The following is a 23,508-nucleotide window of genomic DNA, read 5'->3' as shown; positions in this document are numbered from 1 at the left end:
AGGAGATTGAGACCATCCTGGCTAACATGGTGAAACCCCGTCTCTACTAAATGTACAAAAAATTAGCCAGGCGTGATGGTGGGCGCCTGTAGTCCCAGCTACTTCGGAGGCTGAGGCAGGAGAATGGTGTGAGCCTGGGAGACGGAGCTTGCAGTGAGCAGAGATCGCGCCACTGCACTCCAGCCTGGGCGACACAGCGAGACTCTGTCTCAAAAAAAAAAGAAAATCCCTGTCCTGTTCTGTTCTGATCTAATTACCGGTGCATGCAGCCCCCAGTCATGTACCCCCTGCTTGCTCAATAGATCACAACCCTCTCACGTGGACCCCCTTAGAGTTGTGAGCCCTTAAAAGGGATAGGAATTGCTCACTCAGGGAGCTTGGTTGTTGGAGACGTGAGTCTTGCTGAAGCACCTGGCCGAATAAAGCCCTTCCTTCTTTAACTCGGTGTCTGAAGGGTTTTGTCTGCAGGTTGTCCTGCTACATCTTCACTCTCTGTAACTGCCATTCCCTCTGTCAGTCTTGTTCTACTTTCCAAATCCTCCTCGTCTGCTCCAAATCTGACTCGCCTCCTATCCCCCTCCCCACAGCCCCAGCTTAGGACGATTCCTCTTCCTTTGACTCTGCCAATTTTCCCCCTCCCCGACAGCATCACGATCCTCCACAGGAGCATCCTAATCCTCCACTGTATGTCCCCGTTCCAGCTCTACCCTTCTCCCCCTGTCTCTCAAACCACCCCGCTTCTGACTCTGGTTCCTCTCCGTCTCCACCCCTCACCCGCTCTTGGGCCCAACATGTTCAGCAACCAGCTCCCTTACTTCCCCTTCAGGAAGTAGCAGGAGCTGAAAGTATTGTTAGAGTTTATGTTCCCTTCTCCCTCACTGATCTCTCTGTAATTAACAAAAGACTTGGTTCATTTCCAGAAGACCCTACCTCTTATATTAGGAAGTTTCAGTACCTTACCCAGTCTTATGAACTGACCTAGCATAACCCCTACATCATCCTCTCTTCTACCCTCACCCCAGAAGACCGAGACCATAACTGGACCCTAGATCAGGCACATGCTGATACCATTCATCACCAGGCTCCTGCCCAGCCTACTGGTGCAAAGGCAGTCCCCAACCAGGACCACCCTAGGATTATCAAGACGGGGCCTCTGGACGCCACCATCGAGACCACATGATTGTATGTCTCCTTGCAGGACTCCAAAAGTTTGCCTATAAAGCGGTAAACTATAAAAAACTTTCAGAAATCACCCAAGGTTCCTAACGAAAACCCAGCCCTTTTTCTCTCTGATTTAGCTGAAGCCATGAGAAAATATACCAACCCAGACCCAGCCAGCCCAAAAAGAACCACTATTTTAAACCTTCAGTTCGTCTCCCAATCCACTCCCAATATTTGATGCAAGTTTCAGAAGCTTGACAATGGCCCTCAAACCCCACAATGAGACCTTCTTAATTTAGCCTTCAAAATCTTTAACAATCATAATGAGGAAAATAAAAGGCAAAAACAGGCAAAGTTTCAAATGCTTGCCTCTGCCATCAGAGGCCCTGCAGGCCCACGGGACCGCAGCTCCACACAGAAGCCTCCTAACAATTCACTTCCACCTGGCACCTGTTCCAAGTGTGGCAATAAAGGCCACTGGTCCAGACAATGCCCAAACCCAGGAAAGCCCACCAGGCCATGCCCCCTCTGTGGAGGACCCCACTGGAAGTCAGACTGTGAGTGGCCCCAGCAAGGACCGCCCCCATCCCCTCCTGAGCCAGCCAAAACCTCCTACTCGGATTTCATCGGCCTTGCCACTGAAGACTTGACGGTGCCCTGGAATGAACGCCCCCAGCAACTACCATCTCTTCATTCAGGCCAAAAGTAACCCTAATGGTGGCAAATGGGCCAGTATATATATTTTTTAAATTAATACCGGGACAAACTACTCTGCTTTACCTAATTTTTCAGGACCCACCCAGTCCTCCCAGGTCTCTGTTGTAGGAATTGACGGACAAGTCACCAAACCCCGAGCCACCCCTCCACTCTTCTGCTCCCTGCACAGTTTTTCCTTCACTCACTCTTCCTTAGTCCTGCCCTCATGTCCAACTCCGCTCCTGGGCAGAGATACCCTTTTCCAACTCCACACTATTCTCCACCTCCATGGTAACCTACTTAGAAATTCAACTTTCCCCTGGGGCCTGGACTGTGACCCCAGCCTGAGCAGCATTAATAATCTACCCCCCACGCTCTTCCAAACGAGAAATCCTTTCCTTCCCAGGGTTAGCAGGCTTCTTTAGAATATGGATTCTCAACTTTACCCTCCTAGCTTGCCCCCTCTATAAAGCGGCCAAACACCCTCTCGATGAACCCCTAAAACCCTCACATAACATACTCTCCAGCTTCTACAAACTTAAAACCGCTCGTCACTGCGCCAACTCTGTCCTTACCTATTATATCCCAACCTTTCACTCTCTATACTTCCAAAAACTGAGGAATAACCCTCGATGTCTTAGGACAACAGGAAAAAAATCCTCCTTCTTTTGCCCCTGTAACTTACCTCTCTAAACAACTAGATGACACAGTCAAAGGGTGGCCAACCTGCCTTAAAGCACTAGCAGTGGTGGCCATTTTAGCTCTAAAAAGCAGGAAACTAACTTTCAGCCAGAATACCACCGTCCGCAGTCCTCATAATCTACAAGATCTCCTCTCCTCCTGAGCATTAGGCTCCCTTTCTCCTTCATGGATTCAATTACTCCATGCCTTTTTTTTTTTTTTGAGATGGAGTTTCGCTCTTGCCTCAGTGTCTTGTGTAGCTGGGATTACAGGCGTGTGCCACCATGCCTGGCTAATTTTTGTATTTTTAGTAGAGAGGGGGTTTCACCATGTTGGCCAGGCTGGTCCCGAACTCTTGACCTCAGGTGATCCACCCGCCTCAGCCTCCCAAAGTGCTAGGATTACAGGCGTCAACCACCGCGCCCGGCTTACTCCATGCCTTCTTTATCGAAAATCCCAAATTCAGTCTTTTCAAAAGTGCTCCCCTCAACCCAGCATCCTTACTCCCTGTATCTTCTTCCCCTTCTACTCATTCTTATACTAACATCCTAGATCACCTGCAGCCACACTTTCTAAACATTTCCTCCCAGCCTCTCACCAACCCCAATGACCAGCTATTTATAGATAGCTCCTCTTCCGTACCCACTGGCTCCCCCAAAATTGCTGGGTATGCGGTTGTTTCCCTTGACCGAGTAATTGAAGCTAAACCCCTACCTCCAGGAACCTCCTCTATCCCTCCTCTCCACAATATACAATGCAATCCCTGCCTCAGCCTGTAACTGGACTTCCACCCAAGTAACCTACCATCCCGAAATCCTCATTAACAGCCCCCTCGAACTCGACATGCAGGCATTAACAGAAATCTCCCCTCAGTTAGCTAATGAGTTGGGTCCAGCTGTTACAACCTTACATCCCTATTTACGCAACCTATCCCCCTACCACAGCTGTGATAAACCCGTATTAGGAGCCATAACAACCCACAAAATCTTATCCTATCCAGCACTGCTGTGCATCCAATGACATCTACCCTCTGGCATTCCCCTCAGCCACCTAAATTCCAAACTGCAACTTTACCCTACAACTCAAACCTCCCACCGAACATACTACTCTCAAAGCCGCCAACAAAAAAGACAGGCTTTATTTCTCTAGCCTCCACCTCCTTAACAAAAATTAAGGGTACTGTAATGGCCAACACCTCCCCTGTTTATCCCTCTTCCCTTGACTCCCCTCTCCATGCACCATCCTTACCCTACACCCACCACCCGGGACTGTCTCCTTCTCCCAACATTCAACAACACTCCCACATGAATCTTAGTGGAAACAAAATGCTTCCTCTTACACTGGCAAAAAAATAACCCAAAAGCCTCCCAGCCTAAACCAAACACCCCTTTACAACCACTTACAGCAGCAGCCCTAGCCGGGACCCTAGAAGTATAAATGCATGAAAATAACAAAATATATATCTTATTAGCATACACACCAGTTCTCTCTACCAAACCAAGGCATACTTTTCCTATGCAGTACCTCAACTTATATTTGCCTCCCCTCTAACTGGATGGGCGCCTGCACACCCTGGTTTTCCTCAGTCCAAAAATCAACGTTGCCCCAGGAGACCAACCCCTACCAATCCCCGTTAATACCCCTATCTGACACCGCCGTGCTATACAACTCATACCTCTATTAGTAGACCTCGGAATAACTACAGGAGTTGGAACTGGGATTGCGGGATTAACCACCTCCGTTTCCTATTACCAATCCCTCTCCAAAGACCTCACAAATAGCTTGGAAAAAATAGCCAAATCCATTACAACTCTCCAATCACAAATAAATTATTTAGCAGCAATGGTTCTTCAAAACCACAGAGACTTAGACCTACTCACAGTCGAAAAAGGAGGACTCTGCCTTTTTCTAGATGAAAAGTGTTGCTTTTATCTTAACCAGTCTGGCTTAGTACAACATGCTGTAAAAAGACTAAAGGACCGAGCACAAAAAATTAAAGAAAACATCCCTTGATGGCCAGCGTGGCCCTCCTGGTCTTTTAATACCTAGTTTCCATAGCTAATGCCCCTTCTAGGCCCGGCCATAACCATTTTTCTTTTCCTAGCATTCAGCCCTTGTCTCCTACACCATCTCACCCAGTTTTTACAGGACCGTATCAGAGCCTTCACCTATGCGACAATACAAGATATAATGCTGCTCCAGGAATACCAATGGCTCCAAAAACTGTAGTCCCTACTGCCCAGCCTTCCCCCACAACCGTCGCCCCTTCCCAGCAAGAAGCAGCCAGACAATGGCACCCCTCTTCTATTACCTATTAAAAGGCTGGAATGTTAGGGACAAACTGCCCAAGAAAGCTTCTTGGTGCTGCCCACCCTTCCCCCAAGCCTCTTTACATTTCTAAGCCCTTATCTAGGTGCCGCGGTGAAGCCAGCAGACTTCACTTATCAGACCTTGCTGCAATAAGCAAACCCCAGGTACAAATCACCCACACCGCACAGGGGGAGGTTGTGGGAAACATAAACAAACTTTACCTACACCCTCCTGTAATAAACGTCACAAGGTAATATGTAGAAAAATTAACCAGCAAACAACCCCGAGATGCGGCCATACCAAAGAACTCCCTCAAACTCCCCTCCCCAATATAAACCCCTCATTCTGTAAGCTTGGGGCTGCTTCCTCTCTATTAGGGGAGCAGCTGGCAGATTAATAAAAAGTTGCCTGCCTAACTTTAGGTCTCTTTTTCCTTTCTCTCAGCTGACCTTACACCCTCATCTCCTGGGAGTAGGAGGAGGCCCAGCTGTGAGTCAAAATGCCCAGGATCCCCAGGAAGGAGGAAGCCTAAGAGAAAGGCAGAAAGGGGAGAAGAGGGGATGACGTCTCCGTCCCAGCTGGAAGAGGATATTTTGTTGAGGAAGGAACGCTATTTATATGTTCCTTACTCCTGGTGTGACTCATTTTTGCTGACCTGAATTTATGACATTCCCTGGAGCCTGGCATCTTGACCTTCTCTTTCTCACTTTAAGGGAGGAGACCACCCCTCATATTGTCTTATGCCCAATTTCTGCCTCCAAAGAAAGAAGAAGTAAAAACTAAAAGGCAGAAATGGAATCCACAGGCAGATAGCCCAGCACTGCACCCTGGTTAAAGATCAACCCCTGACCTAACTGCTTGTGTTATCTATAGATTGCCAGACATTGTATGGAAAAGCATTGTGAAAATCCCAGTCCTGTTCTGTTCCGTTCTGATTACCTGTGCATGCAGCCCCCAGTCACGTACCCACTGTTTGTTCAATCAGTCATCACCCCCTCAGAGATGTGAGCCCTTAAAAGGGACAGGAATTGCTCACTCGGGGAGCTCGGTTTTTGGAGACGTGAATCCGCCGATGCTCCCAGCTGAATAAAGCCCTTTCCTTTCACAACTTGGTGTCTGAGGGGTTCTTGTCTGCGGCTCGTCCTGCTACAATTTTTTTTTTTTTTTTTTGAGACGGAGTCTTGCCCTGTTGCCCAGGCTAGAGGGCAGTGGTGTGATCTCTGCTCACTGCAGCCTCCACCTCCCAGGTTTAAGTGAGTCTCCTGCCTCAGCCTCCTGAGTAGCTGGGATTACAGGCACCTGCCACCACACCCGGCTAATTTTTAATTGTTTTTTAGTAGAGACGGGGTTTCACCATGTTGGCCAGGCTGGTAATGAACTCCTGACCTCAAGTGATCTGCCCCCCTCAGGCTCACAAAGTTCTGGGGTTACAGGTGTGAGGCACCACACCTGACCGAGACTGGGCTTCTTTTCTTTCTTTCTTTCTTTCTTTTTTTCTTTTTTTCTTTTTTTTTTTTGAGATGGCGTTTTGCTCTTGTTGCCGAGGCTAGAGTGCAATGGCGCGATCTTGGCTCACCGCAACCTCTGCCTCCCAGGTTCAAGTGATTCTCCTGCCTCAGCCTCCTGAGTAGCTGGGATTACAGGCATGCGCCACCACGACTGGCTAATTTTATATTTTTAGTAGAGATGGGGTTTCTCCACGTTGGTCAGGCTGGTCTCAAACTCCCGACCTCAGTTGATCGGCCCGCCTCAGCCTCCCAAAGTGCTGAGATTACAGGTGTGAGCCACTGTGCCCGGCCTTTTTTTTTTTTTAAAGATAGAGTCTCACTCTGTCACCAAGGCTCAGGTGCAGTGGTGTGATCTCGGCTCACTGCAACCTCTGCCTCCCGGGTTCGCACCATTCTCCTTCCTCAGCCTCTGGAGTAGCTGGGATTACAGGCATGTGCCACCACACCCAGCTAATTTTTGTATTTTTAGTAGAGATGGGGTTTCACCATGTTGGTCAGGCTGCTCTTGAACTCCTGATCTCAGGTGATCTGCCCTCCTTGGCCTCCCAAAGTGCTGGGATTACAGGCATGAGGCACCGCGCCCAGCACTTAATTTGACTGGTGACATCCCATGGGACTACAGTCAGGCTGCGTTATGAATCGGCCCATTCAGTGGCAGTGTGTGAATTCAAATTTAGGATGAAGAAAGTTCACCTTTCTGTCTCCAGGCCCCTAGGCCCTGGAACAGCTGCCTGTGTCGTTGATGGTGGCTCCTCTGGTTGGCCTTGAGGTGTGTGGGAATGTCACTGCCTGGTGAGCTCCTCAGTTGGCCAGCACTGTCTGGGGGTGGGGGATGAGGGTGGCTCCCAGGGGTACCCATCTGAATGCTGCTGTTGTGAAGGTTGATTCTGTCACCTGAATATGAGTAGGCCTTGGGGAGTTGACAGGGCCGGAGGTAAGTTATGAATCAGCAGTTTCCCAATGGCCACTCAGAAAAATGACACATTTGGAAGGGACCAGCAGGAGTCTATTTGGGAGCTGTCATAAGCCCTTGGTGTCAGAAACACTGACCTGGTCTCTGAGCCTTTGGCCAAGGCTCCCTGTAGCCAGACCTTCCCCAAACCTGCAGTCTCTGCCCGGCCTCAACATCTGGCACTCACTCAGCACCTCATTCCTGTCCCCAGTGCAGCCACACTTCGCCAGTACCTTCAGCCAGGCCTCAGGTACTCCGGGGAGTGACCCTTTGCCCGCGGCTGGTATAGCACCCACTTCTCCCACAACGAGGCCCACCCCTGCTTCCTGTTGCCCAGCGGGCCTGTGTTCCTTCACCTGTCCCCACTGCTGGCAATGCTTGAGCCAGGGGCCCTTCAGTGGATCCACTGGCCTGGTGATATGGACCTCAGAGGCTGACCTCCAGGATTGTGAACTCTACCCCTGGTTCTTTCCCAGGAGGGTCCAGACCCCCAAGGGAGCTTCCAGGATCTCCCAGAGCTCTTCCAGACTGTGGGTAATGGGCACCACACTGAGGGGTGGGCACTGCAAGAGACAAAATGCCATTGCTTTTAAGGGAAGTTTTCAGTTTTCTCTTGTGTCCTTCCGAGGTCTGAGAGCCTGGGAAACCTAGGGCTGGGAACACACCCCCTGGGCAACAATGAATCCTTATGCCCCTCCCAAACTTTTTGCCTCCTCTCCCCAGGGTGAGAAAATAGCCCTTAGAGGCCACAAGGCACCAGAATAAACACACTTAACAAAGTAATCCATATCTTCCACCTGTTTGATGCCCCCCCAACCCACACAGATCTCCCCTTGAAAATTTTACTGCCCTAGCCAGATTTTCTTCGTCCTGTCATTTCTTTTAAAATTTATTGTTCTTGGCCAGGTGCAGTGGCTCACGCCTGTAATCCCAGCACTTTGGGAGGCCAAGGTGGGTGGATCGCCTGAGGTCAGGAGTTCAAGACCAGCCTGACCAACATGGTGAAACCCCATCTCTACTAAAAATACAAAATTAGCCGGGTGTGGTGGTGCATGCCTGTAGTCCCAACTACCCGGGGTGCTGAGGCAGAAGAATCGCTTGAACCCTGGAGGCAGAGGTTGCAGTGAGCAGAGATTGCGCCATTGCACTCCAGCCTGGGCAATAAGAGCAAAACTCCATCTCAAAAAAAAAAAAAATTATGGTTATTTAAGAAATACAGGCCGGGCGCGGTGGCTCACACTTGTAATCCCAGCACTTTGGGAGGCAGAGATGAGCGGATCACGAGGTCAGGAGATTGAGACCATCCTGGCTAACACAGTGAAACCCCGTCTCTACTAGAAATACAGAAAAATTAGCCAGGCGTGGTGGCGGGCGCCTGTAGTCCCAGCTACTCGGGAGGCTGAGGCAGGAGAATGGCGTGAACCCGGGAGACAGAGCTTGCAGTGAGCTGAGATCGCGCCACTGCACTCCAGCCTGGGTGACAAAGTGAGACTCCGTCTCAAAAAAAAAAAAAAAAAGAAAGAAAGAAATATAATGATCAGTAGCTGCACCACTAGAAAGATGGCAGAGCAAGAGCAAAGAAAAATCCCTTTGGTTCCAGAAAATCTCCTGAAAAATAGGAAGGCTTATCAAGCCCTCAAAGCCACCCAGGCAAAGCAGGCATTTTTGGCAAAGGAGCAGAGGAAAGGAAAAGGGCTCAGGTTTAAGTGACTGGAATCATTCCTACATGATTCCTGGCAGGAGAAACGTGACAAGGTGCATCTCAAGACAACTAGAAGTGCAACCTCACGCCTTGGAATTGCCAGATAAATGTTCCTTGGCCTTTGTTGTACGCATCAAAAGGATTGATGGCGGGAGTTTACTGGTGCAGAGAACCATTGCAAGACTTTGCCTGAAGAAAATTTTTAGTGGTGTCTTTGTAAAAAGTCACCCCCCAGAACCTAAAAATGCTGCTTATAGTGGAACCTTATGTGACCTGAGGATTTCCAAATCTCAGTCTGTCTGGGAATTCATTTTGAAACATGGACAAGCCAAGGTCAAGAATAAGACCATCGGCCAGACGCAGTGGCTCACGCCTGTAATCCCAGCACTTTGGGAGGCCGAAGATGGGTGGATCATGAGGTCAGGAGATCGAGACTATCCTGGCTAACACGGTGAAACCCCGTCTCTACTAAAAATACAAAAAATTAGTCTGGCGCGGTGGTGGGCGCCTGTAGTCCCAGCTACTTGGGAGGCTGAGGCAGGAGAATGGCGTGAACCTGGGAGGTGGAGCTTGCAGTGAGCCGAGATTGCACCACTGCGCTCTAGCCTGGGCGACAGAGTGAAACTCTCTCAAAAAAAAAAAAAAAAAAAAAAGAATAAGACCATCCCGCTGACAGACAACACAGTGATTGAGGAGGACCTGGGGAAGTTTGGCGTCATTTGCTTGGAAGACCTCATTCATGAAATTGCCTTCCCAGGGAAGCATTTCCAGGAGATCTCATGGTTCTTGCGCCCTTTCCACCTTTCAGTGGCCCGTCATGCTACCAAAAATAGAGTGGGCTTCCTCAAGGAGATGGGCACACCTGGCTATGGGGGTTAACGCATCAATCAGCTCATCTGCCAGCTGAACTAGACCCAGGTGCCAAACCGCAGTAAATTTTTATCAATGAAGTGGAAGCATGTGTTTTTGTTGTTTTGGGAATTTTTATCAAGTACCTTCAGAGAAGATTATTTCCTGCTTTATCTTCAAAAACTGGAAAGGGTCAAAGAAAAGACAGTAGCTTGCTGGGCGCGATGCCTCACGCCAGTAATCCCAACACTTTGGGAGGCTGAGGCGGGCGTATCACCTGAGGTCAGGAGTTTGAGACCAGCCTGACCAACATGGAGAAACACTGTGTCTACTAAAAATACAAAAATTAGCTGGGAATGGTGGCGCATGCCTGTAATCCCAGCTATTCAGGAGGCTAAGGTAGGAGAATCACTCAAACCTGGGAGGCGGAGGTTGCGGTGAGCTAAGATCGCGCCATTACACTCCAGCCTGGGCAACAAAAGTGAAAGTCCGTCTCAAAAAAAAAAAAAAAAAAAGACAGTAGCTTATGTTCATGACAAGCACCTCTCATCACAGTCCAGTTCCAAGGAAAAATTCCAGCGTTTTCTACATTGGGTGCCACGTCGTCTGAAATCAGCACATTCCATGGAGGAAGTAGTACTTCTCTGTTGCATCTATCCTAGGGTTTAATGTTGGTATATGAGTCACTCTAGCATTTGCACAAGGCTCCTTAAGACTCCTGCAGCAGTCGACCAAGCCCAAGGACATAATTGAATCTGGAGAGTCCTGGGGCCTTGTTTTGAAAAAGACTTGAAATACACATAGGAAGTAAGACATAAAAATAAATGTTCACTTGTCTGCAAAAAAAAAAAAAAAAGAAAAGAAATATAAAAGCACCTGGCTTCAGCCACTTTTTCTGACTGCTCTCCCTTGTGAAGATGCCTGAGTACATGTAAAACAGATACAATTTGTATTCTTTTCTCCTGTTAGTCTGTCTGCTGTCGATTCATTTTTTCTTATTTATTTTTGAGATAGGGTCTCCTAAGTTGAGCAGGCTGATCTCATTCTCTTGGACTCAAGGAATCCTCTTGCCCCGACCTCCCAGGCGCCAGGATTAGAGGCGATTCTCAATCTGGGCCTAGATTCAACTAAAGAACCCACTAAGAGCTAAAAGGCGCGTTGGAGGTGACTCTGACTCCAGTACACAGGACATGTATGAAGTCACGTGGGAGCACAGAGTAGGCCATCAGGAAGTGTGAGGAGGTCTCAGGGGAGAGCTGGCGACTTTTACTGAGATAAAGACCCCAGGGGAAGCAGGTTGGGGTAAGAAAGGGATGAGCTGGGTTTGAGCCTAGGAGCCTTGGGCCATCCGCGCAGGGGCAGGACGTCAGGGAAGCCAAGAGCCTGGCTGCAGCTAGAGGGAGACAGGCGGTCGGGAGGCGTCCTGCACAGCACATGGGAGAAGTTCCTAGAAGAGAGGGCCCTCTGACTTTCTCAGCCTTACCCTATTCTCCCCGCTGCTTCCGCCATCTAGAAGCTCCCAGAATTTCAAGCTCCAAAAAGCCTACAATAGAGGAGGTTCTCCTGTATCCACTCCACGGCTTTTGTGAAAGGAAAATAAATCTTGGGACCCCCCCCAAATCACTACGCTAAAGGAAAAAGTCAAGCTGGGAATTGCTTAGGGCCAACCTGCCTCCCAGTCTATTCAAAGTCACCCCTTTGCTGGCTGACACAGATGCATATCTGATTGCCTCCTTTGGAAACGCTAATCAGAAACCGTTTGTGCCTCACCTTCTGTTTCTTGGAAGCCCCCTTCCTGCTTCACGTCTTCCTGCCTTTGCTTCAAGTTGCCCCGCCTTTCCAAACAGAACCAATGTACTTCTTACATACATTTATTGATGTCTCATGTCTCCATAAAATGTATAAAACTAAGCTATGCCCAGACCACCTTGGGCACATGTCGTGAGGACTTCCTGAGGCTGTCACGCGCGCGTCCTCAACCTTGGCAAGTAATTGAGATCTGTCTCGGAATTTCTGGGTTCACACTTTTTGCTCTCAACATTGGGAAGAGGCTGCTGTCGCCGTTTCTGAGGACAAAACGAGACAGTGATGGGCTGAAGTCCGATTATAAAAAGGTCCAGAGACGAAAACTAACTTCTGAGTTCACGAGGGCTGCCTTCCGCAGGGCGCTGCTTTGTTCCCGCAAATCCGGGCGGAAGCTCTGAGCTGCGCCGCCTCACCTGGCGGGGCCGGAGCATGCGCGGCTGGTTTTCAAGGCCGGCGCCTGTAGCCGCAACAGCCATTTTGGATTAGGGCAAGGAGAGAACTGGGCCTGGAGTGGGGGCGCGGGGGTGGGTGGGTGGCGGCGGCGTCTTGGGTACAATTGCGCAGGGGCAGAGGTCGAGAGGTCGCGCTGCCGCCGTTTTATTTGAAGACATCGTCCAGTTCTGACCATGGACTCGCAGCCATCGGCCCTTAGTTTCCATCCCCTCCAGTGGGCCCTCGGGGGCTCTACTGACCTCCGTCCTTCCCTTGGTACCGGGCCGGGGAAGTGTTCTCGGGCACGGGAGGTTCCGCATGCCCAGGCCTGGCCAGGGGAGATGAGCGATCCGTCGCTGGGGCTGACAGTCCCCATGGCGCCGCCTCTGGCCCCGCTCCCTCCCCGGGACCCAAACGGGGCGGGACCCGAGTGGAGAAAGCCCGGGGCCGTGAGCTTCGCCGACGTGGCCGTGTACTTCTCCCGGGAGGAGTGGGGCTGCCTGCGGCCCGCGCAGAGGGCCCTGTACCGGGACGTGATGCGGGAGACCTACGGCCACCTGGGCGCGCTCGGTGAGAGCCCCACCTGCTTGCCTGGGCCCTGCGCCTCCACAGGCCCTGCCGCGCCTCTGGGAGCTGCGTGTGGAGTTGGGGGCCCCGGGGCCGGGCAGGCGGCCTCCTCGCAGCGTGGGGTTTGCGTTCTTCTCCCCCAGGAGTCGGAGGCAGCAAGCCGGCGCTCATCTCCTGGGTGGAGGAGAAGGCCGAACTGTGGGATCCGGCTGCCCAGGATCCGGAGGTGGCGAAGTGTCCGACAGAAGCGGACCCAGGTGGAGTATCGGGTGCTCAGTCCCATGGGGACTTCTCTGTTCCTGTCCCATCCCGGTACCCTCTGCCACCTCCAGCTACCTGCTTAGCAGTTTCCTCTCTGAACTGCCTCCTCAACTGCGGCCAGGAGGCTGAGCCCCTGCCTGGCTCCGGGATGCAGCCTAGAAAGGGGCTGTGATGGGGGCTCTGGCCCTGCCATACCCGCCCCTGAGTCCTCACCTCTGCGTGGTCACTACACTCTGGGGACTTTTTTGTTTTGTTTTGTTTTAGAGACAAGGTCTCTGTTGCCCAGGCTGAGGTGCAGTGGCGCCATCATAGCTCACTGCAGTCTTGAACTCCGGGGCTCAAGCAATCGGCTCAACCAATCCTCCCGCGTGGGCCTCCAGAGTACCTAACACTGTAAAGGCACTCGCCACCACGCCTGGCTGGTTTTTTGTTTTTTTTTTTTTTTTAAAAAAATTGTAAAGAGGTAGAGGTCTTGGTGTGTTGCCCAAGCTGGTCTCGAACTGTAGCGATCCTCTATCTCGGCCTCCCAAAGCACTGGGATTACAGGCATGAGCCACTGCACCCGTCCTCTAGGTTCTGTTGACTCTACCTCCACATCATGACCCGCTCCAGTCGTTTTCCTGCACTATGGTTCCTATGCCCCCACATCCCGCCCTCCCATTTCCTTCCTTTAGTTCTTGCCTCAGCCTTTGCAGAGTATCCAGCCCCACTGAACTTGGCCATGCCCTCCTGGTTCTGCCTTTCTTGGTGCTGTTCCTTCTGCCTGGAATATCCCCAGGTGTCCGCTCCTCATTCCAGATCAGGCCCAGATGTTCACGTCATCTCTGCCCTTCCCCCGCGGTGACATTTCCCCAGCCCGGAGGCGGAATGGACTGTTCCCTCCCTCCCGGCTCTGTCTGGCTCTGCAGCCGAGGAACAGGTGTCACTCCTCCATCTCCTAGGAGCAGTCGGGGGTCCAGCAGGCCTGTCCCTGTCCACGCGGGCTGTGGGATTCAATGACCAGGATGAGCCAAGCCTGAACTCTCCCCTCCTTATCTCTCAGCAGATTCCAGAAACAAGGAAGAGGAAAGACAAAGGGAAGGGACGGGAGCCCTGGAGAAGCCCGACCCTGTGGCCGCCGGGTCTCCTGGGCTGAAGGCTCCCCAAGCCCTCTTTGCCGGGTTGGAGCAGCTGTCCAAGGCGCGGCGCCGGAGTCGCCCCCGCTTTTTTGCCCACCCCCCTGTCCCCCGAGCTGACCAGCGTCATGGCTGCTACGTGTGCGGGAAGAGCTTCGCCTGGCGCTCCACACTGGTGGAGCACATTTACAGCCACAGGGGCGAGAAGCCCTTCCACTGCGCAGACTGCGGCAAGGGCTTCGGCCACGCTTCCTCCCTGAGCAAACACCGGGCCATCCATCGTGGGGAGCGGCCCCACCGCTGTCCCGAGTGTGGTCGGGCCTTCATGCGCCGCACGGCGCTGACTTCTCACCTGCGCGTTCACACTGGCGAGAAGCCCTACAGCTGCCCGCAGTGTGGCCGCTGCTTCGGCCTGAAGACCGGCATGGCCAAGCACCAATGGGTCCATCGGCCCGGGGGCGAGGGGCGTAGGGGCCGGCGCCCTGGGGGGCTGTCTGTGATCCTGACTCCTGTCCGCGGGGACCTGGATCCGCCTGTGGGCTTCCAGCTGTATCCAGAGATATTCCAGGAATGTGGGTGACGGCCTCAAAAGTGACCATCTAGACATTGTGGGCGGCCCGAGATGGGCTCAGGGGCCCGAACCTCTGCAGCGGCCTGCAGGGAGGTCCCAGAATCCACCGCAAGAGCTGGCCTGGGGTGCGGACAGTCTGATCTTGGGCTCTCAGCAGCCTCTTCTGCCAGCACCTTGCTCCCCGCTGCCCTGGGCTCTTCAAGGCCCCCTTTGCTGAGGCAGGGCTGAGGTGAGAACCCCCCAGACCTCCATACAGGGAAGCAAAAGCTGTTTCTCCTCCCAGAGATGCTAAGAGGATTGAGGTAGAGAAGAACCTTGTTTTCTTTGTTGTCTTTTTCTTTTTACTTTTTCAATTTTTTGAGACGGAGTTTTGCTCTTGTTGCCCAGGCTGGAGTGCAATGGTGCGATCTCGACTGACTGCAACTTCCACCTCCTGGAGTCAAGCGATTCTCCTGCCTCAGCCACCCGAGTAGCTGGAATTACAGGCACCTGCCACTATGCCCGGCTAACTTTTTGTATTTTTAGTAGAGATGGGGTTTCACCATGTTGGCTAGGCTGGTCTCGAACTCCTGCCCTCAGGTGATCCACCCACCTCTGCCTCCCAAAGTGCTGGGATTACAGGCGTGAGCCACCTCACCCGGCCTTTTCTTTTTTATTCTTTGACCTTCCCACAAGACAATACCCATTGTCTGTTTTTTTGTTTATTTATTTACTTATTAAGACAGCGTCTTGCTCCTCACCCAGGCTGGAATGCAGTGGTGTGAACTGGGCTCACTGCAGCCTAGACCTGCTGGGCTCAAGGAATCCTCCTGCCCCAGCCTCTCAGATGGCTGTGACTACAGGTGGGCAACACTATGCCTGGCTAATTTTTAAATTTTTTGCAGAGATGGGGTTCCCACTATGTTGATCAGGCTGGTCTCAAACTCCTGGGTTCAAGCAATTCGCCCACCTTGGCCTCCCAAAGTGCTGGGATTACAGGGGAGCCACCGCACTGGCCTTCATTGTCTTTTTGCTGCACAACTTAAAAAACCAGTGACCCTGTATTGGATCTCGCCTGCAGTTGCTGTATTGATTTGGGCCCAGGCAGTGTTTTTAAGTGATAAGAATTAGTGATGAAGATCTAAAGGGATATTTTGCACCAAAATCCAGGTTTCTGGCATCTCTTGAAAAATCCAAAGATTTCGCAAGTTCACCTAGGCTCTCAGAAAGTCGCGGTTGTTGGGAGTTGGGCCGGAGCCAGAATTCCCAACTTACTGTGGCCCGGCCACTCATCCCATCAGCTCCTGACCAAGCACGAGTAGCCATTCATCATGGCTTGCTTTTAGTGTTTTTGGTGTTTATCTTAAAGTACAGCAAAGAAGAAAGGGAAGTATTTCTTGAACCCATGTCTGTGTCAAAACAGTCCTTGCATCTTTCCTGTCTTTAGGTACGCACCATCTTTGCTGTCTTTAAGTATGTGCCATCATGGGCCGAGGGGGCTAGGCCAGGAACACCTGGTGTTAGATTTGTAGCCAGTGGCAACCGTGCCCATCTGTATCCCCAAGTTCTACACGGAATCCCTCCAGCACTTCATGACTCCATTATCCATCTACCACTAATTCCTTTGTGGGCAGAGTCCAGCCACGGGCAGCCCCTGCCCTGCCTCTGTTCAGGACAACACCTGCCCAAGGAGAGCAAGGGCCTGTGACCTCTGCTGGCCTGTGCGCCCTCGCCTGTCACCCAGCTCAGCCCTGTGTCTGGCCTACCCAGGGAGGAAGGAACCAGATTTATCAGCCTGAAAGGAGGTAGAAGTTTTGGAGAAAAGACACTGTTCGGGTGTCAAGTAATGAACTGACTTTATTCGAACCTCATCTCCAATCCGATCCCACCATGGTCTCTCTCTCCCTCAGCTTTTCTGGGGCGGGTTGACTCGTGTGTCACTTTATCACAGGGGCACATGGGGTGAGAAGAGGAACCTTGACAGTAGGAGATACCTTTGTACCAGGTTTTAATTTCCAGTGTACATCTCAGTCCCCTCCCCTAACCCTCAACACAGCCTGGGGAAAGCCCAGCTTGCAACACCAGTTCTCAGCCCAGACTGACAGCCAGATCTTGGCCCTGAGTTTGCCAATTAAAGGTGCCATGATTATTACCTAGAGGTCTCTGAGAGCTTTGAAGTTTGCAAAGTTTACTTATGGCCCAGAAACCAGGCTCCAACTCCTCTGCTTCCTGCCCTCATGACCCAACCTTCCAGCATTTTGTCAATTTTTTTTAGTGTTGTGAAACCCTTAAGCCTTAGCCCCACCCCATTCTCAGCTCCTCAGTTCGTGGCACAGATATTTCCACCTAGAGGTAGGGCCAGGCTAAGTATCTTTTAAAAATGTAGCTACTCTTGGCCGGGCGTGGTGGCTCACACCTGTAATCCCAGCATTTTGGGAGGCTGAGGCGGGCGGATCGCAAGGTCAGGAGACCGAGACCATCCTGGCTAACATGGTGAAACCCCGTCTCTACTAAAGATACATTTAAAAAAAATTAGCCTGACATGGTGGCAACGTGCCTATAGTCCCAGCTACTCAGGAGGGTGAGGCAGGAGAATCGCTTGAACTCAGGAGGCGGAGGTTGCACTGAGCGGAGATAGCACCACTGCACTCCAGCCTGGGCGACAGAGCGAGACTCTGTCTCAAAAAAAAAAAAAGTAGCTACTCCCTGGGCCCAGTTCCTCATCTATTGAATCAGAATCTCCAGGGATAGAATTTTATGCCTGTGAAAGTTTGAGAGAACCACTGCTGGGAACAAAACATTATTTTCAAACTGCTCTTAGTTTTGCAAGAGTAGTGGTTGGTCCCAGGGCCTGTCCCCAGTGTCAGGCATACACAAAGACCTCCATTTCTTTGTTCTTTCCAAAGGGCCCTGTGCCGTGGCTGCTGTCTTCCTGGGTACTTAGGATCATGTTCAATACACTGGGGCATCTCCTCTAGCATCGGATGGAAGGCCTTTAAGAGGGCTTGTCCTTTGCATGAGGGAAGGGAGCAGTGCATACGGAAGCTCCTCTCACTGAGAACGTCTGTGAAGGCTCTCTAGCCTGCAGCGTTGGCCAGGTTGGCTGACCATAAGCCTTGGCTGCACACTGAATGGCTCTGCCCTAGTGCTGGGCATGCCAGGAGATAATGCTGTGAACAAAGTGACCACCTGACTCAGGACATGCACAGGGCTCATCCTCATGGATGCAGAGGCAGGACAATGCCAGTGGACTCCCCAGGTTTCTCCTGCCTTGGATTAGCTGGTGTTGGGTCAAGATGCAGCCCTTATCAGAGGCTTTCCTGGGCTTGGAGCCTCTCACTGCTGTGGCTGTGTGTCAGGTGGAGGCTGGCTTCCTTGTGAAGTCCCTGTGCATAGATGGCACCCTGGTCCTAGAGGAGGCTGGCTGGAAGTGAGCCACTCTTACTTCAGGTGCCAGTGAGGCTGAATTTGCACTTGGAAATGCGGGTGCCTGGGCAGCATGAAGTCTTGGCCCAGCTTCTGCTACACCTGGGACTTGTGGCGCATGATAAGAGTGCAGGCAGTGTACGGTGTCAGAGCTGTGGCTGGAGGTCTCGCCACCCATTTTTAGGGTGTGGCTGCTCTCCTGTGTGAATTTTGGTGGATCAGCAAGTTGGATGTCAGAGAAAAGTGTCTTGTGAAGGAGACTTGTTTCCTACCTGTGTGAGTGCTTTGGGGATGACCAGAGGGTACCCCATGTCCAGCTCTTCCCAAAACTGGTCCTCTTGTAGGCTGTTTGACTGTGGGCTCTAGCGCTGGACCATGTAAGCCATTCTTAGCAAAGGTTTCAAGACAGACATTGGGATGGGAGAGAGCTATGGGGCTGGAAGCTGTTCCTCTGGAGGACAGAAAGTTTTCCCCGCTTCATTCGTGGCATGAGCTCTTGTGATTTTATTTGTAAGCCTTTATTATTATTATTATTTGAGACGGAGTCTTGCTCTGTCACCCAGACTAGAGTGCAGTGGCGAGATCTCAGCTTACTGCAACCTCCGCCTCCCGGGTTCAAGTGATTCTCCTGCCTCAGCCTCCCAAGTAGCTGGGATTACAGGTGCCCACCACCGCGCCTGGCTAATTTTTGTATTTTTTTAGTAGAGACGGGGTTTCACCATCTTGGCCAGGCTGGTCTTGAACTCCTGACCTCGTGATCCACCTGCCTTGGCCTCCCAAAAGTGCTGGGATTACAGACATGAGCCAGTGCGCCCCACCTGTAAGCCTTTATTTAGATAGTTTCTTTCCACTTTTTACCACTTGGCATTCTTCAAGTTCTTGTTCTCATCTCTTTTCAGGAAGGAGAGGCCATCCTTCCTCCCAAACATTCTCTTCCCTTCATTTGTCTGGGTAGGCGACAAGAAAACACGATCCATGGCTCCTGCGTCACACAGGGGCATCGGGCTCGTTAACTGTCAAGAACGCTGCCAAACTTGTTTCAGCACGAAGCGTAGAAAAAAAAGACAAGAACTGGATGATATTAAGTTGTCTGTCCAGGCTCACTTCCTCAATTCAAAGCTGCACCCGAGGCAGTGTTTCTCAGGTTCCCTTCCTCTGCAAGACTCCATTCGAGTCAGACAAGACTGGAGAGTTGTTAGATGCCTCGAAGGCCAGATGGTTCTCTCAGTCCAATTCTCCTTTGTATCACCCTCACCTGGAAGGAATCCTGCCTCCCTGTGAGGAAATCTAACAACCAGGGACTAAGGCTGCCAGGGATTGAGTTAAACTCAGGCGCTGGGGATGGTGGAGGGGAGAGGCAAGGGGTGTGAGGCTGACGAGGAGGAAGGGTGTCTGTCCTCAGATCTTCTGGCTTTCATAAAACATAATGGAGGCTAAGTGGGGGCGGGAAAAGTTTTGATGGCACAGGCCGGGCTGGGGGGGAAGATGCCTGGCACCTCCCTCCCACTACCTCCTGAAGGCGCTTCTGGCGGACAGGGGAGGCGGACCCGACTAGAGCACTCCCGGCCAATCAGGAAGGCGCCTGGCGTTCCCTGGCGACCATTAACGCCCAGCCGTCCGCGGGGTTGGAGGAGGCGGGGCGGCTAGAGCACTAGCCCCATCGGCCAACCGCCGGGCTTCCTGGGGCGGAGAAGCTGTGCCTCTGGGAGCCGGGGCGGGGCTGTCTCCTTGGCAACTATCCTAGCCCTCGAGGAGGGAGAAGGGAGGAGGAGGATCAGGGGAGCCGAGCTGGGTGGGGGCCGGAGGAACGGGAGCGGGCGCGCGCAGGTGCCGGGGAGCGGAGTTCCTGGAGGGGGTCCCAGGCTCAAGGATCTCGGCGAGACCAAGGGGAGTCCGTCCCGGTTCCCGAGGCGCTGCCGGAGCTGACCCGGAGGCCCGGGAGGGGAGGGAGCGAGACACCGCCCCCGCTGGCGCCGGGAAGCGTCGCTCCTTCTCGCTGACCTTGGTCTCGCTTGTCGCCTCGCCCTTGGCCACACGCACCGACGACGCGGGGCCCGGGAGATGGACAGACGGGCCTCTGGAGGGACGGAGACCTAGAACATAGGCACACACACTGCCCCGGTAGCCCCGCGGGCTCCGGGGCGTCCGGTCCTCGCCCACCCCGAGGCCGGGCCCCTCCAGCCCAGGGTTAATGCCAACGAGTTTCCACCTCCAGCGGCTCCTAGAGAGGCCGCGGCGCGAGCCGGCGGGGGGACCTGGCCGCGGACGGACACTTCCTGTGCGGGGGAGGGGGGGCTGGGCGGCCGTTGGACAGTGCAGCCCAGCCCGGGGCTGGGGTCCAGAAGGTGGGGGCTCGGGCGGGAGCGGGGGCCGGGGGCCGCCGGGGTAGTCGCGAAGCCCCTCATCCCCGAGGCCGCGACGCGCGGGGGCCAGTGAGGGCCACGGGGAGGCCGAGACCTTGGGAGGGGGCGGGGCCGCGGGCAGGGAAGGGGCCCGGCTCACTGGAGAGGCGCGGGGTCAAGACGTCCGGCCTCGGGGGCCCGGGCTGGGCCGCCGAGTCCCCTGGGCGGCGCTGAGCGGGCGGGAGGCGGGAGGCGGGGGCCCGCGGCTCAGGGCAACCCAGGCCGGGTCGCGGGATCGGCCGCCATCGCCGCCGCCGCTGCACTGGGAGCCCGCGGGGATGGAGCGGGAGGCGTCGCCGTGGGGCCTCGAGCCCCAGGATGTGCAGAGTTCTGACGAAATGAGGAGCCCCGAAGGGTCCCTCAGAGGTGAGGAGGGAGCGCCCGTCCGAGGAGTGGACTTGCGCGCAGGAGAAGGGGCTGTGGCTCCAGGGAGGGAGCGAGGGCCCGGGGCTGGGACACCTGGGACTCGGAGGAGGGGCCGGCGGGGACTGGGGTGTCTTGGGTCAGCTGAGGGGGGCGTGGGAATTTCAGCACTTGTCTAGGGGCTAGCGACCCTGCATGTGAGGTGGGAGGTGTGTGGTTGCTAATGGACCAAATGACCTTCCAGGTCTCACACGATCTGGATTCTCTCATCCTGCAGGCAACATGAGTGAGAATGAGGAAGAGGAAATTTCTCAGCAAGAAGGCACTGGGGACTATGAAGTCGAAGAGATACCATTTGGGCTTGAACCCCAGAGCCCTGGGTTTGAGCCACAAAGCCCAGAGTTTGAACCCCAAAGCCCCAGATTTGAGCCTGAAAGCCCGGGGGTTGAGTCCCGAAGCCCTGGGCTTGTGCCCCCAAGCCCTGAGTTTGCACCCAGAAGCCCTGAATCAGATTCTCAGAGCCCTGAGTTTGAATCCCAGAGCCCTAGGTATGAACCCCAAAGCCCTGGCTATGAACCTCGGAGCCCTGGGTATGAACCCCGGAGCCCCGGCTATGAACCCCGGAGCCCTGGCTATGAATCTGAGAGCTCTAGATATGAATCCCAGAACACTGAGCTCAAAACCCAAAGCCCAGAATTTGAAGCTCAAAGTTCCAAATTCCAGGAAGGTGCGGAGATGCTTCTGAACCCCGAGGAAAAGAGTCCTTTGAATATCTCCGTAGGAGTTCACCCCCTGGACTCCTTCACTCAGGGGTTTGGGGAGCAGCCCACAGGGGACCTGCCCATAGGGCCACCTTTTGAGATGCCCACAGGGGCCCTGCTGTCTACACCGCAGTTTGAGATGCTTCAGAATCCCCTGGGTCTCACAGGAGCCCTTCGAGGTCCAGGTCGGCGGGGTGGCCGGGCCAGGGGTGGGCAGGGCCCTCGGCCTAACATCTGCGGCATCTGCGGGAAGAGCTTCGGGCGGGGCTCCACCCTGATCCAGCACCAGCGCATCCACACCGGTGAGAAGCCCTACAAATGTGAGGTCTGCAGCAAGGCTTTCTCCCAGAGCTCTGACCTCATCAAACACCAGCGCACCCACACTGGCGAGCGGCCCTACAAATGTCCCCGTTGCGGCAAGGCCTTCGCCGACAGCTCTTACCTGCTTCGCCACCAGCGCACTCACTCTGGCCAGAAGCCCTACAAGTGCCCACATTGTGGCAAGGCCTTCGGCGACAGCTCCTACCTCCTGCGACACCAGCGCACCCACAGCCACGAGCGGCCCTACAGCTGCACCGAGTGCGGCAAGTGCTATAGCCAGAACTCGTCCCTGCGCAGCCATCAGAGGGTGCACACCGGTCAGAGGCCCTTCAGCTGTGGCATCTGCGGCAAGAGCTTCTCCCAGCGGTCGGCCCTTATCCCCCATGCCCGCAGCCACGCCCGGGAGAAGCCCTTCAAGTGCCCTGAGTGCGGCAAGCGCTTTGGCCAGAGCTCGGTGCTGGCCATCCACGCCCGCACCCACCTGCCAGGCCGCACCTACAGCTGCCCCGACTGCGGCAAGACCTTCAATCGCTCCTCCACTCTCATCCAGCACCAGCGCTCCCACACGGGCGAGCGGCCCTACAGGTGCGCCGTGTGCGGCAAGGGCTTCTGCCGCTCCTCCACGCTTCTGCAGCATCACCGGGTCCACAGTGGCGAGCGGCCTTACAAGTGCGATGACTGCGGAAAGGCCTTCTCCCAGAGCTCCGACCTCATCCGCCACCAGCGGACCCACGCGGCGGGCCGGCGCTGACCTGGGGCCCCAGCAGGGGTGGGAGGTGTGGGCAGAAGATAAGGGGCCAGGGAGCTAGAGGAACCTTTAGGGAGGATAGTGGAGAAGCCGCAGGAGAATGGAGGAGCTGAGGATGCTGGAAGAAGAGGACCAGGGTGGAGGAAGTGACATGCCCTGGAGACTTGTGGGAAGTGGGTTGGAGGGAGGCCAGGCCGGCAGCGGGAGGCCCTGGGAGAAATGGAGAGAGGTCAGCGGAGGGCTGGCCTCAGCCGCGGCTCCTTGGTGGGTGCCTGGCTTGGCAACTGCTAGAGCAGGGAGGGGGGAGGGCAGGGGATTACCTAATTAGAGTGGGTTAGTTTAGATTGGTAGCTGCTGAAACCCTCGTTGAGTCAGGAACGGGTAAAAGGTAGGTGGGGTGGGGATTGGGGCCCCGGGGTGGGGCCTGGGCCTCTGCGTGCAAACCCCAGCCTCCCTCTTCTTCCTCAGGCTTTGGAGCCCCTGAGTTTGAGTTCAATAAAAACTTTATGTGGTAAATGAGACTTGTCCTTAAAATGTGTGCGTGGACAGCGCCCTGGGAAGTGAGAGACACCAGTAGTATCCTAGGGCCTTATCCGGGAAGTGCTTTGCTGTTGCTGCTGTTAGAAAGCGGGTCTTGCTGTGTTGCAGCAGGCCACCGCGCCTGGCTGGAAGTGCTATTTGTTTCTTTTTTTTTTTTTTTTTTTGAGACGGAGTCTTACGCTGTCACCCAGGCTGGAGTGCAATGGTGTGGTCTCGACTCACCGCAACCTCTGCCTCCTGGGTTCAAGTGATTCTCCTGCCTCAGCCTCCCAAGTAGCTGGGATTACAGGCGCCTGACACCACACCTGGCTAATTTTGTATTTTTAGTAGAGACGGGGTTTTCACCATGTTGGCCAG

The 23,508-nt window shown here is 53.8% G+C and overlaps 2 protein-coding genes and 1 pseudogene across 5 annotated transcripts; all 3 read left to right on the top strand.

The window, feature by feature from the left end:
- Nucleotides 1–8,841: 8,841 nt before the first annotated feature.
- On the top strand, nucleotides 8,842–9,922 carry LOC101144320 (ribosomal protein uL30-like; annotated as a pseudogene).
- A 1,796-nt stretch (nucleotides 9,923–11,718) lies between these two features.
- On the top strand, nucleotides 11,719–16,744 carry ZNF747 (zinc finger protein 747). Of its 2 annotated transcripts, none has more exons than XM_031007060.3 (3): nucleotides 11,719–12,667; nucleotides 12,808–12,921; nucleotides 13,971–16,744. In XM_031007060.3, exons 1-3 carry the CDS (start codon nucleotides 12,292–12,294, stop codon nucleotides 14,618–14,620), a joined length of 1,140 nt encoding a protein of 379 aa, XP_030862920.1. In that variant the 5' UTR covers nucleotides 11,719–12,291; the 3' UTR covers nucleotides 14,621–16,744. The 2 variants fall into 2 exon arrangements, with proteins under 2 accessions (XP_030862920.1, XP_030862919.1); XM_031007059.3 differs by having other exon boundaries at nucleotides 13,968–16,744.
- Nucleotides 14,646–23,127, top strand: ZNF768 (zinc finger protein 768). 3 transcript variants are annotated; one of them, XM_031007058.3, is made up of 2 exons: nucleotides 14,646–14,840; nucleotides 21,059–23,127. In XM_031007058.3, the coding sequence occupies exon 2, from the start codon at nucleotides 21,064–21,066 to the stop codon at nucleotides 22,612–22,614; it is 1,551 nt and encodes a 516-aa protein (XP_030862918.1). In that variant the 5' UTR covers nucleotides 14,646–14,840; nucleotides 21,059–21,063; the 3' UTR covers nucleotides 22,615–23,127. The 3 variants fall into 3 exon arrangements, with proteins under 3 accessions (XP_030862918.1, XP_055221890.1, XP_004057558.1); XM_055365915.2 differs by lacking the exon at nucleotides 14,646–14,840 and adding an exon at nucleotides 16,897–20,361; XM_004057510.5 differs by lacking the exon at nucleotides 14,646–14,840 and adding an exon at nucleotides 20,387–20,784.
- The last annotated feature ends 381 nt before the right edge of the window (nucleotides 23,128–23,508 follow it).

The sequence above is a fragment of the Gorilla gorilla genome, chromosome 18 (genome assembly GCF_029281585.2).
Source record: "Gorilla gorilla gorilla isolate KB3781 chromosome 18, NHGRI_mGorGor1-v2.1_pri, whole genome shotgun sequence".
NCBI classification, from domain to species: Eukaryota; Metazoa; Chordata; class Mammalia; order Primates; family Hominidae; genus Gorilla; species Gorilla gorilla.
The sequence above is the reverse complement of the archived record's forward strand: the minus strand, read 5'-3'. Positions and strand labels throughout refer to the sequence as shown.